We start from the raw sequence: 14,113 nt of genomic DNA, 5'->3' as shown, positions 1-14,113 counted from the left end.
CCTGTTCATCCAGCCCCAACCGGCTCGATCGATCGGGGTCCTGTTCATCCAGAGGCAACACCACGGGGGCCTATTCATCCACTCCCACCGGGAACTGTTTATCCAACCCCCCCCCCAACACTCACTGTTCATCCAGAGGCAGCATCGATCAGCTTCAGTTAGCACCAGTAGCGAAGGAATCGCTCGATCGGGTTTAGTTAACAGCCATCGACCGATCGCTCGGGTTCAGTAACGCGTAGCCTGCAGTGCAATCGCTCGGGTTCAGTTAGAGCCAACGCCTCGCACACACGTCGTGTACGAGAGAAACACACATCGCTCGGCCCCCGACCTCCCACCGTAACCGGGAACTCCCCGAAATTTTCCTCGCCCTCGCTTCTACCACGTTTTTTTTGTCATGGACGGCCCAAAGAATGTCATGCAGCTGCGTCTCCGGCCCGCTCAGGACGAAAAGCCCATTTTCTGTCATGATTTTTTGTCATAGAAGTAGGAGCCCACCACATCTATGATGATACCGGGGTTTGTCACAATTATTGTCATAGAAGTGTCATATCTATGACAGAAAAAATTTCGTTCGGCCCAAAATGTCACGGATGTGTCTTTTTTTGTAGTGGTAGAACGTGTATCCGTTGATATCGTATGCCTGATAGGTTATGAGGTTGGGCGAGGGGCCATGTGCTAAGGCGTATATGAGCAATCTGTCCTTACGGCCCTCCTCCGGGGGATTAGCAATAATATGCTCTTTGAACCAATGCAAGAAAGTGGAGTTGTGCTCTCTAGTAACTTCGGCGTCCGTCCTGCATACCCGCCGGTCACGATACTTCTTTGCGATAATTTCTTTGTGCAGTGCCACGAAAGGATCTACCTTGTCTAGGTGTTGTAGCACTACCAAGTTTGCCATGTCAAAGTCACTGCGTCGATCTGAGTATGCCACGTGCAGTTCCCTGCGACCGTTGGAGTGACCTTCTCCTTCGAGCCTCCCCTCGTGCTTGTTAACGGGCAAACCAACACTAACATCAGGCGGCTAGTCTGCGCCATATAGAAAATTCTCGCGGAAAGAGATGCACTCTTGTGTCAGATAGCCCTGGACGATGCTTCCATCCGGACAGGACATGTTACGAATGAATCCTTTGATGATCCCATTCATCCTCTCAAACGACATCATGTTGTGCAGAAATGACGGCCCCAAGTCTATTATGTCGTCCACAACGTGGACACACAGATGCACCATCACGTCAAAGAACGCGGGTGGGAAGTACATCTCAAGCTCATTCAGTATCACAACGATCTCTTCCTGTAGCCTTTGGAGCTGCTTCACACTGATCGACTTACGAGAGATGACGTCAAAAAAGTTGCAGAGACCAATAAGCGTCTCACGGACGTGCTTGTCCATTATCCCTCTAAGGGCAACAGGTAGTATCTGCGTCATCATCACATGACAGTCATGGGACTTCATCTCGCTGAACCTTTTCTTGTCCATGTCTAGATATCTGCTTATCTTGCCACAGTAACCGGAACTAACTTTGACTCCGGTAAGGCACTTAAAGAATTGATCGATCTCAGCCTGACTTAAGGTGAAGCAAGAAGGGGGCAATAATCCTCTTTCTTTATTTTCTTGCCCTTCTTCTCCCGCGCCTCTGTCTCCGTCTCTGTCTCGTTTGACTGTTTACGGGGCAGCATGTGCAGATCTTCCCTGATTTTCAAATCTTGCAAGTCTTTTCTTGCCTTCGGCCCATCCTTGGTCTTATCCAGCATGTTCATTAGTGTTGCGAGCAAACTCTTAAGGACATTCTTATAGATTTGCATTTGATCAAGGCAATGAGGTGTATCGAGTTTGTGCCAGTACTCCAAGTCCCAGAACACAGACCTCGTCTTCCATACCTTCAGCAGCGGCTCCGGTGCCTTTTTCATCATCTTTCCCGGCGCGGGGCACTCCTTCCAGTTTTTCAACAACTCATCGATTTCGGCACCGCTCCGCATACGTGGAGGTCCTCGATGCTCAGTGTGACCATTGAATAGATCTCCACGGTTTCTCCACGGGTCGTCCTATTCGAGCCATCTTCGATGCCCCATGTACACGATTTTCCCAGACCCGCCATCTTTCCTTGACGTTAGCTACTGAGACATCGTATCATCCATGCACCGCGTGCATCTGCAATATCCATGGCACACCTGGCCTGTGACATATCGGTAACCAAGATAATCGTGCATCGTCGTGATCAGCGCGGCTCTCATGTAGAAATACTCGCCTTTGCTGGCGTCCCATGTCTTGGCCGGTGTTTTCCATAAAGTGTCTAACTCCTCTTGAAGTAACCCCAGATACAAATTAATATTATTTCCTGGTTGTTTCGGCCCTTGAATAAGCATGCTCATGTGAATGTACTTCGACTTCATGGACAACCAGGGGGGAGGTTGTACATCCATACAAACACGGGCCATGTGCTATGGTTGGTGCTCTGGTTGCCAAACAGATTCATGCCATCGGTACATGCGCCGAGCACGATGTTCCTTGCATCACATTCAAAATACCGATAGAAGCTATTCAACGCTCTCCACTGGCTTCCATCCTTGACGTGTCTCAGCTTCGGATCATCTCCATCGCCGGGCTTCTTCCTCTCCGCGTGCCAGTGCATTAGCTTTGCTTCCTTGGGATCTACGAAATACCGCTGGAGATGGGGAGTGATCGGTAAGTACCATACAACTTTCTGGGGACATTTCTTCCCGGTCTTCTTGTATCGAGAAGCATTGCACACCGGACAACTTGTTTTTTCCGCGTGCTCCTTCCGATAAATTATGCAATCATTGATACATGCATGGTATCTAACATGCGACAGATCAAGAGGGCACACGATCTTCTTGGCCTCATCAACACTACTAGGACATAGCTTCCCCGCGGGAAGAACATCCTTTAGGTACTTGAGATGCTCATCGAGGCTAGTGTCGGTCCATTTGTTTTTAGCCTTCGTCTTCAGGAGTTGGAGCGTGAAACTCAAGCGGGTCACCTCAGGATTGCAACCATCATACAATGGAGTGTTCGAGTCTACCACCAGTTGCTCCAGCTTAGCCTCCTCTCTAGAAGCAGCTCTCTCAGCACTCGTCTCCTTGCGAAGCAGTGCTTGAACATGAGGGTCCTGCATGATTGAACTTAGTACTGATGAACTCTGCTGCGTGGAGTCCATGTTCTCTTTGTCAACATGTCCAGCCCCTTCTCCTCCGCCATGTCCGGCCCCTTATCTGCCGCCATGTCCGGCCTCTTCCCCGCCGCCATTATCGATCATCTCTTCGTCTTGCCCAGTGTTGTCATTGGCTGCCCCGTCGGTGTCCTCAACATCATCATCATCATCATCTTCAATTATCCACCGAGTATAGCCATCCATGAAACCAGTCATGAGTAGGTGCGCTTTGACACGACCTTCGTCATAGGGGTCGAGCCAAACTATTCCTTTGCATCTTGGACATGGACATAAAACCTCTATCAGGTTATTTTCTTTCATGTCCTGCACCGCCGACCGCAACCACCTGTCCACCATCGTTCCACTGACCATCATGAACACCTGCCCGATAGTAATAAACAAATTGATTATAAAAATGCATGCATGCATCAAAGTCATACACAAATTCAGCATGATCTTCCCTAAAAATATGACATACATAGATCTAGAGTTTGCCCGGAATTTGCCGAAACGGAAATAAATTGACATTTCGGCAAAACATAGGCAACTCAAAAGCACAATTTGGCGTCAACTCATGCCACACACACAATTTCCATCATATTTCCCAATTATCATATCACACACACACATACACATATTTCCATTTTGCAAAAGCATGGAATTTTAATCACCTCTAGCTACGAGATCGAGCACACGGTATGGATGATGATGTAGGGAGATCAAAAGTGCACAAAGCTCTTCTTGACAAAGAAAGATCTAGTTAGGGGGCAAATAGGTCACTTAACTAAATGCTACATCTACCTAGCTAGCTAATTTGGGAGGAGAGAACTTCAACTAGTGGAGAGGAAGGAAAAAAATAAAGGAGATGCATTAATGAAGGTGGTGTAGTTAGCTAGGAGTAATGAAGAGAGAGAAAGGTAGGTGGAAGAGAGAGAGTAATGGGGGGAAAAGTATTGAGGAAGAAGAAGAGAGAGGGAGGATGTGGGAAGTAGGGGAAAGATAGGAGAGGAGATGGGGAGGGGAGGTGGAAAAAGGTGGTGGGTGGTGTGTCTTAGCAGCAGCGCGGGAGCAAACACGCGCTCCTGCTATGAACGTAGCAACAACGCGCTTTCCTATCACGCGCTACTGCTAAACGGGCCAACCGTGTGGACAATTTCAAAATTAGCAGCAGCGTGGTGACTAAAAAGCGTGCTACTACTATGGCATTAGTAGTAGCGCGCTTCTTGACGCCGCGCTGCTGGTAAAGTTAGGTTGTTGTGTACTGTCGGTGGATTTTTGTAGCAGCGCGATTTAAACATCACATGCTACTGCTGAATTTACATCAGTAGCGCGCTTTCCCTAACCGTGCTGCTACTAATTAGCAGCAGCGCCTCTTTTTGTGTCACGCTGCTGCTAAGATTCTGTGTATAAGGTTTTTCCCTAGTAGTGATGGTTTCGATAGGTGGTGCTATCATACGTCCACGTTAATGGATACTTCAACCCATGAAGGGTAACTGCTACGCGAGTCCACGGAGGGCTCCACTCACGAAGGGTCCACGAAGAAGCAACCTTGTCTATCCCACCATGGCCATCGCCCACGAAGGACTTGCCTCACTCGAGTAGATCTTCATGAAGTAGGCGATCTCCTTGCCCTTATAAATTTCTTGGTTCAACTCCACATCATGTCGGAGGCTCCCAAGCGACACCTAACCAATCAAGGAGACACCACTCTCTAAAAGGTAATAGACGATGTGTTAATGATGAACTTCTTGCTCTTGTGCTTCAAATGTTAGTCTCCCCAACACTCAACTCTCTATCACAGATTTGGCTATGGTGAAAGAAGGATTTGAGTGGAAAGCAACTTGCTGAAGACTAGAGATCAGTGTTCAAATGGTAGGAACGGAATCTCTTGATCTCAACACATGAGTAGGTTGTTCTCTCTCTCAAAAAATGAAATGTGGAAGTGTAGGCACGTTCCGATGGCTATCTCTTATGAGGAAGAGGGGTGGAGGGGTATATATAGCCTCCACACAAAATCCAACCGGTACACACTTTTGACCTATCTCGGTGGCACCGATCATAAAACTCGGTGGCACCGATTTATGCAAAAATATGAACGTTAGGAATCTCGGCGGGACCGACGGGGACAACTTGGTGGCCCCGATGTGCTAGGGCTTAGGGCAAACCTCGTCTTGGTGGCACCAATTGCATCATCTCGGTGAGACCGAAGTGAAGCAATAAGACAACATAGAATCGACCAAGCCAACTCGATGAGACCGATTGCACTTCTCGACGAGATCGAAATGATTGCAACAAGTCACAGAGCGCTGGCAAGGCCATCTCGGTGGGATCGAGATCCATATAGGTGTGACCGAATTGTTAGGGTTTTTGGTTATGGCTAAGTCCATATGAACTCGGTGGCTTCAGATGAGAAGTATCGGTGGGGCCGAGTTGTGAATTAGGGTTTGGACATATTTGGATGGAGAAAGTGGCTGAGGGTTTTGGAGCAATATCACTAAGCACTTGAGCAACAAGATCATTAAGCAACACCTCATCCCCTTTTAATAATATTGATTTTCCTATGAACTCAATGTGATCTTGGATCACTTAAACAAAAATATAGAGTCTTGAGCTTTTGTCAATCCTTTTCACTTACCATTTTGAGGGGTTTATATTTCTAGTCCATGCCATGCCAATCATTGAACATCCTGAAATATTTATCTTGGATGGACATTAGTTTAATGAGATATATGTTGTTATGAATTACCAAAACCATCCGGGGATTAGTTGCAGGTCTGCTGCCTGATCCTAAAGATCCTAGAGCGAAGATCGATCTAAATTTTTTGGTTTTCCCTAGTCCATGCCCTTTCACATCAGCGGGTTTTAATGTCAGATTAAGACCCTGCCGTGTCGAAAGACCAAAGTAATACAGTGGTGGATATTTTAAATTTACCCAACAGTCAGTAGCGACAAACGAGAAGACCCTATTTAAAACTATACAGAGGCTAACCAACTCGCTCCCACGGAGCTCCCTCGATTTTCTGCTTCGTTGGCCGTTGGATCATGGTCAATTTGATCTTTGACTTCGTTTGGGCCGTTAGATGCTCGCTACTCTCGCTGGTGTTTTTGACGTGTGTGGTAAGTTTACATGGCCAATGACTTTGTCTCAAAAAAAAAACATGGCCAATGACCGATGGGCTCGTGTTCTGTGCCTGTTGGCTGGGTGAGCCGTTTCGAGGTGCGGGTGCGCCCTCTCCCCGCACGCTGCGTGCGCGTCGCGCCATTTGCGGGGGCGTGGGTAACGCTGCCCTCGAAACCCCCCTCGACCCAATCCAATCGCCCGCACGCCGCAACCCTTCCTCCCTCCTTGATCTCTCTCCCTCAGCCGCCACGAACCCTAGCCCCTTTTCCTACGATCCCGCGGTCGCTGCCCTTGCTCCATCCGACCTCCCTCGTCAGCCGCCGCCGCTATGGCTCCTCCGTCCTCCGACTCTGTCTCCCCAATTCATCCTCCATCCCTTTCTGCTCGAGGTGCTCATCGGCCCAGGTCGTGAGGAAGCCGCGTGAGGAGGAGCCCAGGTCGCGAAGCCGCGTGAGGAGGAGAGACCTCGCCCGAGAAGCTGTGGGAGGAGGGCCTCAACCAGAGAGGAGCGGCTGCCAGCCATGTAGTCGGCTCAGCTCGACACCGTCCTTGGCGTCCGGGCCGCGGCAGACCCTAGCGCCATCCTTCAGGAGTCTTCACGACCGCCAGGTGCGCATGTGAGTCCCAACCATCTCACTCTTTCTTTCTCACGCACACACACACGCACACACACGCACACTCTCTCTCTCTCTCTCTCTCTCTCTCTCTCTCTCTCTCTCTCTCTCTCTCTCTCTCTCGTTTTGTCTTTGAGGTTGCAGATGCGAGCACTAGCTGTTTGTAAAAATGCTAAGTAGGACTGCTTAGAGGAGTACAATATGTGTGTTTGAGAGAGAGAGGGATGGAAAAGATGTGACTGCACTAGATCCACATACTTTCTCCAGCTCCCTTCAAAGCTAATGTATTTGGCCCCACCACTTTATATACACCAAGAGATAAACTGTCAATTTGTCGTATGCTTTCTTATGCTGTAGTGGGTCAATAGATTGTACGATTGAGCGGCTAATTGTCAAATTTAAAAAAGTATAAGAGACAAGATAAATTGCAATCTTGCATTGTCTACTCCTCTATTGATGTGGCTCTTGGTTTCTGAAGCTTTCAGGATTTAATAATGAGTTATGTTGGGCTTCATTGGACAAATGATCTACCTGGAGCAATGATACAGGTGAGTCTTTTATTTGAAACATTGAGACCATTAAATTATTTTGGGCTGCCCTTTAATGTCTGTAGCAAATGAAAGTGTGGTGTGTTTGTTTTGTCTTTCCTTTCGAACCCTCAAGTTAATGCCCACTTTTCCGAATGTAAGCTTGATTCAGTTTTATTTCATTCTTTCTATGTTGCATTGGTATGCAAATAAACCATGGTTTGTTTCATACAAATCGATTCATAAATGTAGGTAAATTATCGATGCATCTGAGCTGCTCTATCTTATTGTTCAGCTACTGGACTGGTTTTAGTTGATAATAAATTGTTCTCTATTTCAAAGAGCAACAACACGAGATTGTGCGCTGTCTTGCTCCAGGTGCATGTCGTTGCCCTCATTTCCCCTCCGATTTGGCTTGCTTTACCTTGCATGAAGTTGTATACTTTCAACTTTACAAAATTATATCAAGTTCGCTTTCAACTGTACTTGGCTACACCTGCAACATGATGCATTTCTCTTCCAGTTTATTGAATATGTGAAGTTGTATGTTCAACTTTATACAGAGTTATATCAAGTTTGCTTTCAACTATACTTGGCTACACACATGTAACATGATGTGTTTCTCTTCCAGTTTATTGAGTATAACTTTAAGGATTGAATGTTCTATCTGGTCCTGCCCTATCACTCATTTAATTGTGTGTTAATTTGCTTACAAACCTCCGACTGTACAGCATACAATGTGCCAGGTTCTACTGCAACAGTATGACATACAAAGTGATGGAGGAGAGGTGTTCAGAGAAAGAGTTATACATGTGCCAGGTTCTGAAGGTATGTGAATGTAATTGGATATTTTCAATTGCAAATCATTCCCTAATATTGTGCTTATTTCTGATCCTTGTCCTCTGACGCTCATTTTGTATGTAGTATGAGGATCCGGTGCGACAAGAAGCAGCTGTGAATATGGTTCCTGTAGATGAACTTAAGGAGAAGGCGCTTATTTCACTGGCCAAGGTTTTTGTTTCTGCCTCTGCTTTTCATCCTGATGTTCTCAATATTTCTACATAACCATGTTTCTTTGAACTTACCGATAAAGGAAATTATATTGTATTTTACTATTATAAATCTTGATTTAACACCATGACTACTCGATACTTTTGTTGCTGTAATGGTGTGGATTGCTATATAAAGTTCTATGTTTGAAGAGATGTGTTGTCAGAAATGTGTTTTTGTACGTCCTGGCATGTTTGTTGTCCATAATTCAGTGATGAAGTAATTATCTTAGCTACACGGTGAATCTCGATAATCTCCCAAGGACAAACTTGTGGCCCCTGTATTTTTTATTCAAATTGGTGCAAAATGTACTTTCTAGAAGTTCAAAATAATAATATCCATACCCATTATAACCTGGATGTTAGTTCTCTTTTGTTCACAGAAGCAGGGAATCAATCTTGATAAAAGTAATCATCTTATGTGATGAATTATTTCAGGAAACATGTGAAAAAGGTGGGATCTTTCCGTCGGCTTCGCAGCTGGCTATATGCATCATAGAGCATCTAATCTGCATCAACTTTAGACATGGTGAGTTCTACTCCAATTTCTTTGTGTTGTCGGCCTTGGTGATTGTTCTGGAGCTCTAATTGGCCGATGGACTTTTAAATGTTTCCCTGCAATATTCGTTTCTTTGCCTGCAAGTGTTTTTTCTGTGAGCTTGCTCTTATACTGAATGTTATCTAGGCTCATGTGTATAAAATAAGGGTCTTGATATGCAAATAAATCTCGACACAGTGGACTTGGTTCTTTTACATTTCTGAAGTATCTTGTGCTTTATGTTATGATTTCTTTTCTTATTTCCCACTGTGACTATGTTCGAAGATCAAAACACATCACACCACTTGGTCCATGTTGTGCGCTCCATATTTTTTATGTACCTTCAGCTTGAAAAACGGTTGCCCATAGCCTACATGTTTTCAGTTTCTACTTTGTATTATCGCCATGTCTCATTGAATAATAGAAGGCAATCAATGAAGGATATTATTGTGAATAATTCGGTGTTAATGCTCATAGGTGTGGAGCGTCGACCACGGCGAGCTTGGCTAATGTCAACACGTGAAGGTGAGTTTCACCCAATCCCTTTTCACTCCTCTCTCTCTCCCTCTCTAATTCCATCTAACTCTGCAGCTCGGCAAGCTTATGCAATGTGCTCTGTTTCCATACTTTTTATTGTTTTAAATAGATATCACTCAGGAGAGCACGTTCTTTAGGTTAGCATTACTGTGAAGGACCTATACCTTCCTGTTTAATTGATTATGTTTGCACAACATGTATTTTCAAAATTAGTTGTTCATGTGCGAAGAATTTTGTTAGTTTTTAGTTTTAAAAAGGTATACATTGGTTCCTAATTTGACCCAAGCAGCCAAAATGGATGGATATATTTTTTGTGGTGTTCTAAGGGAAGCAGGCCCTCTGTTACAGCTTGCTAGCCATTTTTGTTTGTGAATACGCAAGGGTGCCTTGCCTTCTCTACTCTGATGTTTCGGGTATTTGATAGCCTTGCTGCACACGTTTTGTTTGAATGTCTTTGTGATCGTACTGACATGTTATATTTCGTCCTCAGCTGGGTCAAGTACAGAAGACGAAACACAAGATTCAAGATCACTCTCTTGTATGTGATTATTTACTCATTTCGAGCCATTTTGCAACCCAGCTTGACTTCTTTTAATTTGTGATCTGAGCTATACACACCAAAATTAGCCCACGTAAGTTTGAACCATATCTGAACATGTTAGATCACTCTCCTGTATGTGATGATTTACTCTATGGAGCCATGTTATGACCTAGCTTGAGTTCTTTTATTTGCGATCTGAGCTGCAAAATAAAAATAAAAATAGTCCACGTAATTTGAACCATATCTGAACATTTTAGTATCTGAATACTGAAATTACCAAATCTTCACTTCGCCATGTGTGACACCACTGAGTACTTTAACTAAGCTAGCTGTAGTAATATTACGTTTTACATGGCTATGCAAGTTAAAGGTTCTAATATAGTGTACGTTTATTGATATTTTGTGTTATACTGATTAATATACTTCACATATAAGTTTTAAGCTAAGAGCTCCTAATAATTGTTTCTCCTCTTTGCAGTTGCCATTTTAGTCATATTTTTGCTGAGATAAAGAATAATATTGAGATAAATTTCCTTTCCGATGATGAGATTGGGTATGCCTATGTTTTGTATTTTTTTCAGTATTATCTTATTTCAGGCTTCAGTTAGATGAGAGAGCTAAGAGATAATATGGTAAACAATTTCTATCAAGTGGGTGAGCTCCATTTTCAAGGTAAGTCAGGTGACAGCCAAAAAAAACCAAGGAGATGAGTCTCTTATCAGTTGATTTGATCTTATCCAGGTTCTATTTTCTTTCAGGCCATGAGTTACGATGTCTTGGTTAGAGCTACTACATTCAAAGAGTAAATCTGTTTCGTTGTACTGGATTTATGTACATTGTATGAAAAAGGTGCATCTATTATGCCCTGTAGAATTTTCAGCTGAGCAATTGTGTAGACTTACAAAGCTTATCATGACAGATGTTAGTGATTTTTGTATTGGGGCCATGTTACATCTCTAGGGTTGAATTAATGGCTAGAAATTCAGAGTTACATAGCTGAAAACAGGGTTGCTCGAAGCAAACAAGCTGCTTATTCAGTATTTTTAACACTCATGGAAAAGGTATATGCTAATCCTAAATTCCAAATTATTATTATATCACATAACTGAAAGTGCATTAGACCAATGGTGTTATCAGAAATAAATTTCTGCCCCATAGCTGAACCGTGTCTTTTCTCAGTGTGTATATATGTTAGAGATGTGTATGATTCGGATAATTTTCTTCATTTGTTAACTTTACCAATGTATGGCTGACATGCTTCATTATGTTATATCACATCTGAAAGTGCATTACACCGGTGGTTTATTAGAATGGATAATTTCGGTCAAATAATTGAGTTCTTTTCTTCTGTGTATATACAAGTTATAGATGTGCATGATTATGTTTATTCTCTACATTTGGTAAATTCACCTATGTATGGCTGACATACTTCTTCAGGTTATGTTTCTAAAGCTCCATGCTTAATCATCCAGAATGTTTCCAAGTGACTGCTTTACACATGGGAGACTGGATGCATAGAGGAGTTCAGAGAAGCTGGTGTTATGTTACATATGGTCTTCAAGCTGATGCTATGTTTCTTCCATGGTTTGTATATTTGTTGCAAAAACATAGTACAAGAAAAAGATCTATGCTCATGAAGATGGCAGAAGGGAACTACATGTGGAACAAGAACCACCAGCGCTGACCAGTTGGGCGTCTGGATAGTGGTAGTGCACAAAAATTGCTTGCCGTATAGAGTCAACGTAATCTACTACTAGCCCACTCGCTGATTTTTATGTTATGAAATTATAGTTCAACCATAGTATGTATTTACACTCCTGCTGTGAGATTGTACTACATAAATTATGGGAGGACAAAGTAGGCCTTTATATGCAAATAACAACTTGTTGAAATGAGTAACTTGAGCCATTTGGCACAACAGGTCTATTTTCTTACTTGCAATAATGTGCATTGCCTTTTATTCTACCGTCTGAAAAAAGTTTGTGAGTCATGACACAAGAATTCTCCACTGTTACTGTAACTAAATATAAGATGAACTGCAAAAACATCTTATATTTAGTTACAGAGGGAGTAGGTGTTTGTGCCTATAAGAAATGCTAACTTGAAATCCAACAAACAATGACCAACCTACACTAAAGTAAAACTCTGCAGACACAAAACAAATACTAGACAACTTAAATGGTTTCTAAGCACTTTTTATTAGAAAACCGAGTCTACTATTGAATTCTATGCTCTAAGGATTGCCTACCAAAGGGGTTATTTTTTAGTATAACTATATCTATGCTTGTTTTTCATCTTAACCTTTTCAGATAACTGCATGCTCATGTATATATTTTGAAAGAGAAGTCTTTCTTAAATTTTCATATAAAAAGGGTTACAATTCATTCCTTTTGTTTACCATAGGCACATAGGTTAGCCTCAATTTATTATGATCCTTTTGTTTATAATAGGTGCAGAACCGAGACATACCCGCATTTTGAGAGCTGATGATGATTCTATTCCCTCTGTAAACAGCATAACTAATGCCATATGGTTTCCAATGTGACTAAGATCTAAACTATTGACGAGTGTAGTTTCTAAAGCACAGAGTTGCTGAAAATGGAAATTTTTTCAACGGGCCATGATTTTGAATGGGACTTTGTGCTATCAAATTATAATGTGTATATACATCTCATTGTACTCCCTCCGTTTTTATTTACTCCGCATATTAGAGTTGACTGAAGCCAAACTTCGTAAAGTTTGACCAAGTTTATAGAAAATAATATAAATATTTACCATAACAAATTTATACTATGTGAAAGTACATTCAATAATAAATCTAATGATGTTGATTTGTTATCGTATAGGTTAATATTTTTGTTTATAAAATTGATCAAAGTTTACAAAGCTTGACTTTGACCAAAGTTAATATGCGAACTAAATAAAAACGGAGGAAGTAGATAACAAGCCACTTTTTTTCTGCTAAAAGCGATTAGATTTGTTACCATATGTGCTTGCCCACAACTAAACAAAGTAAACCATAGATTTTCTTTTAAATGGGACTCTATGCTATCAAATTAAAATGTGTATATATATACATCTCATTATAAACAAAAAGCCACCGTTTTCCCTGACTAAAGGAGATTAAATTTATTGCCACATGTACTTGCCAAAACGAAACCAATTAAACCATGAATTTCTTTTCATCGCGCACATGAAATGTTTTTAATATAACATGATTTAACACATGGGTTTTCTACTACCAATATCGAACATGTCCTTGCAAAATGAAACTATTTTCATCGACAACATGGCTTTAGCGGGTCTCTGCGCCATTTGGCGCAACGGTTCTTGCAGCATGAAACTATTTTCATCGACAACATGTCTTTTACCGGGTCTCTGTGCCACTTGGCGCAACGGGTCAACTAGTGAGTTATGAATACGCCTCACGACCCATGCGTCTCTGCTATGGTTTGATACACGCCTAAGCAAAACCCACGGCCGCAGTAAACAGCGACACGCGTATTAATAGGCGTTTCTATGATTGTGATTAAACATTAAATTATCAGATGTCTCACATCTAGCAACAGCTTTCGGTAGGGCTCGTTTGACGGTTGCCACGCTGGCGCCGGTCGTCGGTGTCGGTCAAAGGTGTCTTCACGGGTGGCGCCGCCGCGTGCTGAGACGCCTTTTAGTCCGGCGTAAAAGGGGGTCGGACGACGAAATAAGTTTTCAGGGTTAAAGCCTATTCGGTTTGGAGGATTTTCATAGAAAACACATAGAAATAAGGATCCGGAAGGAAAATTTTCTATAGACGCGTTCGGTTTGTAGGAAATGTGTACAAGAATTTCGTAGGAATACTATTTATTTCTTGTGTTTTTAGAAAAAATTACACATCCACTTAAGACTTATTTTGCATATAGAGACGAAGCGAGTCAATTTCTTAAAATGACAAGGACCATCCTATAAATTTTTTATACTAAGTTCTATGTAATTCCTACGTTATGAAATCCTCCAAACCGAATGAGCGGGGCGGA

At 42.7% G+C, this 14,113-nt stretch overlaps 1 protein-coding gene across 3 annotated transcripts; it reads left to right on the top strand.

Annotated features, from left to right (window-relative positions):
- Positions 1-6,422: 6,422 nt before the first annotated feature.
- Positions 6,423-11,989, top strand: LOC123188917 (uncharacterized). Of its 3 annotated transcripts, XR_006495371.1 has the most exons (10): positions 6,423-6,908; positions 7,384-7,453; positions 7,728-7,810; positions 8,164-8,260; positions 8,357-8,443; positions 8,920-9,010; positions 9,497-9,544; positions 10,047-10,094; positions 10,695-10,769; positions 10,856-11,989. XR_006495371.1 is itself a non-coding variant. In XM_044601196.1 (9 exons), the coding sequence occupies exons 4-9, from the start codon at positions 8,195-8,197 to the stop codon at positions 10,605-10,607; spliced, it is 372 nt and encodes a 123-aa protein (XP_044457131.1). In that variant the 5' UTR covers positions 6,423-6,908; positions 7,384-7,453; positions 7,728-7,810; positions 8,164-8,194; the 3' UTR covers positions 10,608-11,989. The 3 variants fall into 3 exon arrangements, 2 of the variants coding, with proteins under 2 accessions (XP_044457131.1, XP_044457132.1); XM_044601196.1 differs by having other exon boundaries at positions 10,576-11,989; XM_044601197.1 differs by having other exon boundaries at positions 6,424-6,908; positions 10,695-11,989.
- Positions 11,990-14,113: the final 2,124 nt, after the last annotated feature.

This window comes from Triticum aestivum, chromosome 2A, assembly GCF_018294505.1.
Source record: "Triticum aestivum cultivar Chinese Spring chromosome 2A, IWGSC CS RefSeq v2.1, whole genome shotgun sequence".
Lineage (NCBI taxonomy): Eukaryota > Viridiplantae > Streptophyta > Magnoliopsida > Poales > Poaceae > Triticum > Triticum aestivum.
Note: the sequence above shows the minus strand (reverse complement) of the source record. Positions and strands in the feature narration are given on the sequence as shown.

What these genes read in the sequence shown, in the direction of transcription:
- LOC123188917 (XM_044601196.1), top strand. Translation starts at nt 8,195, where the DNA reads ATGACATACAAAGTGATGGAGGAGAGGTGTTCAGAGAAAGAGTTATAC. An exon ending in CGCTTATTTCACTGGCCAAG is followed by an intron (nt 8,444 to 8,919) that starts GTTTTTGTTTCT and finishes GAATTATTTCAG; the next exon opens with GAAACATGTGAAAAAGGTGG. An exon ending in CTGCATCAACTTTAGACATG is followed by an intron (nt 9,011 to 9,496) that starts GTGAGTTCTACT and finishes TAATGCTCATAG; the next exon opens with GTGTGGAGCGTCGACCACGG.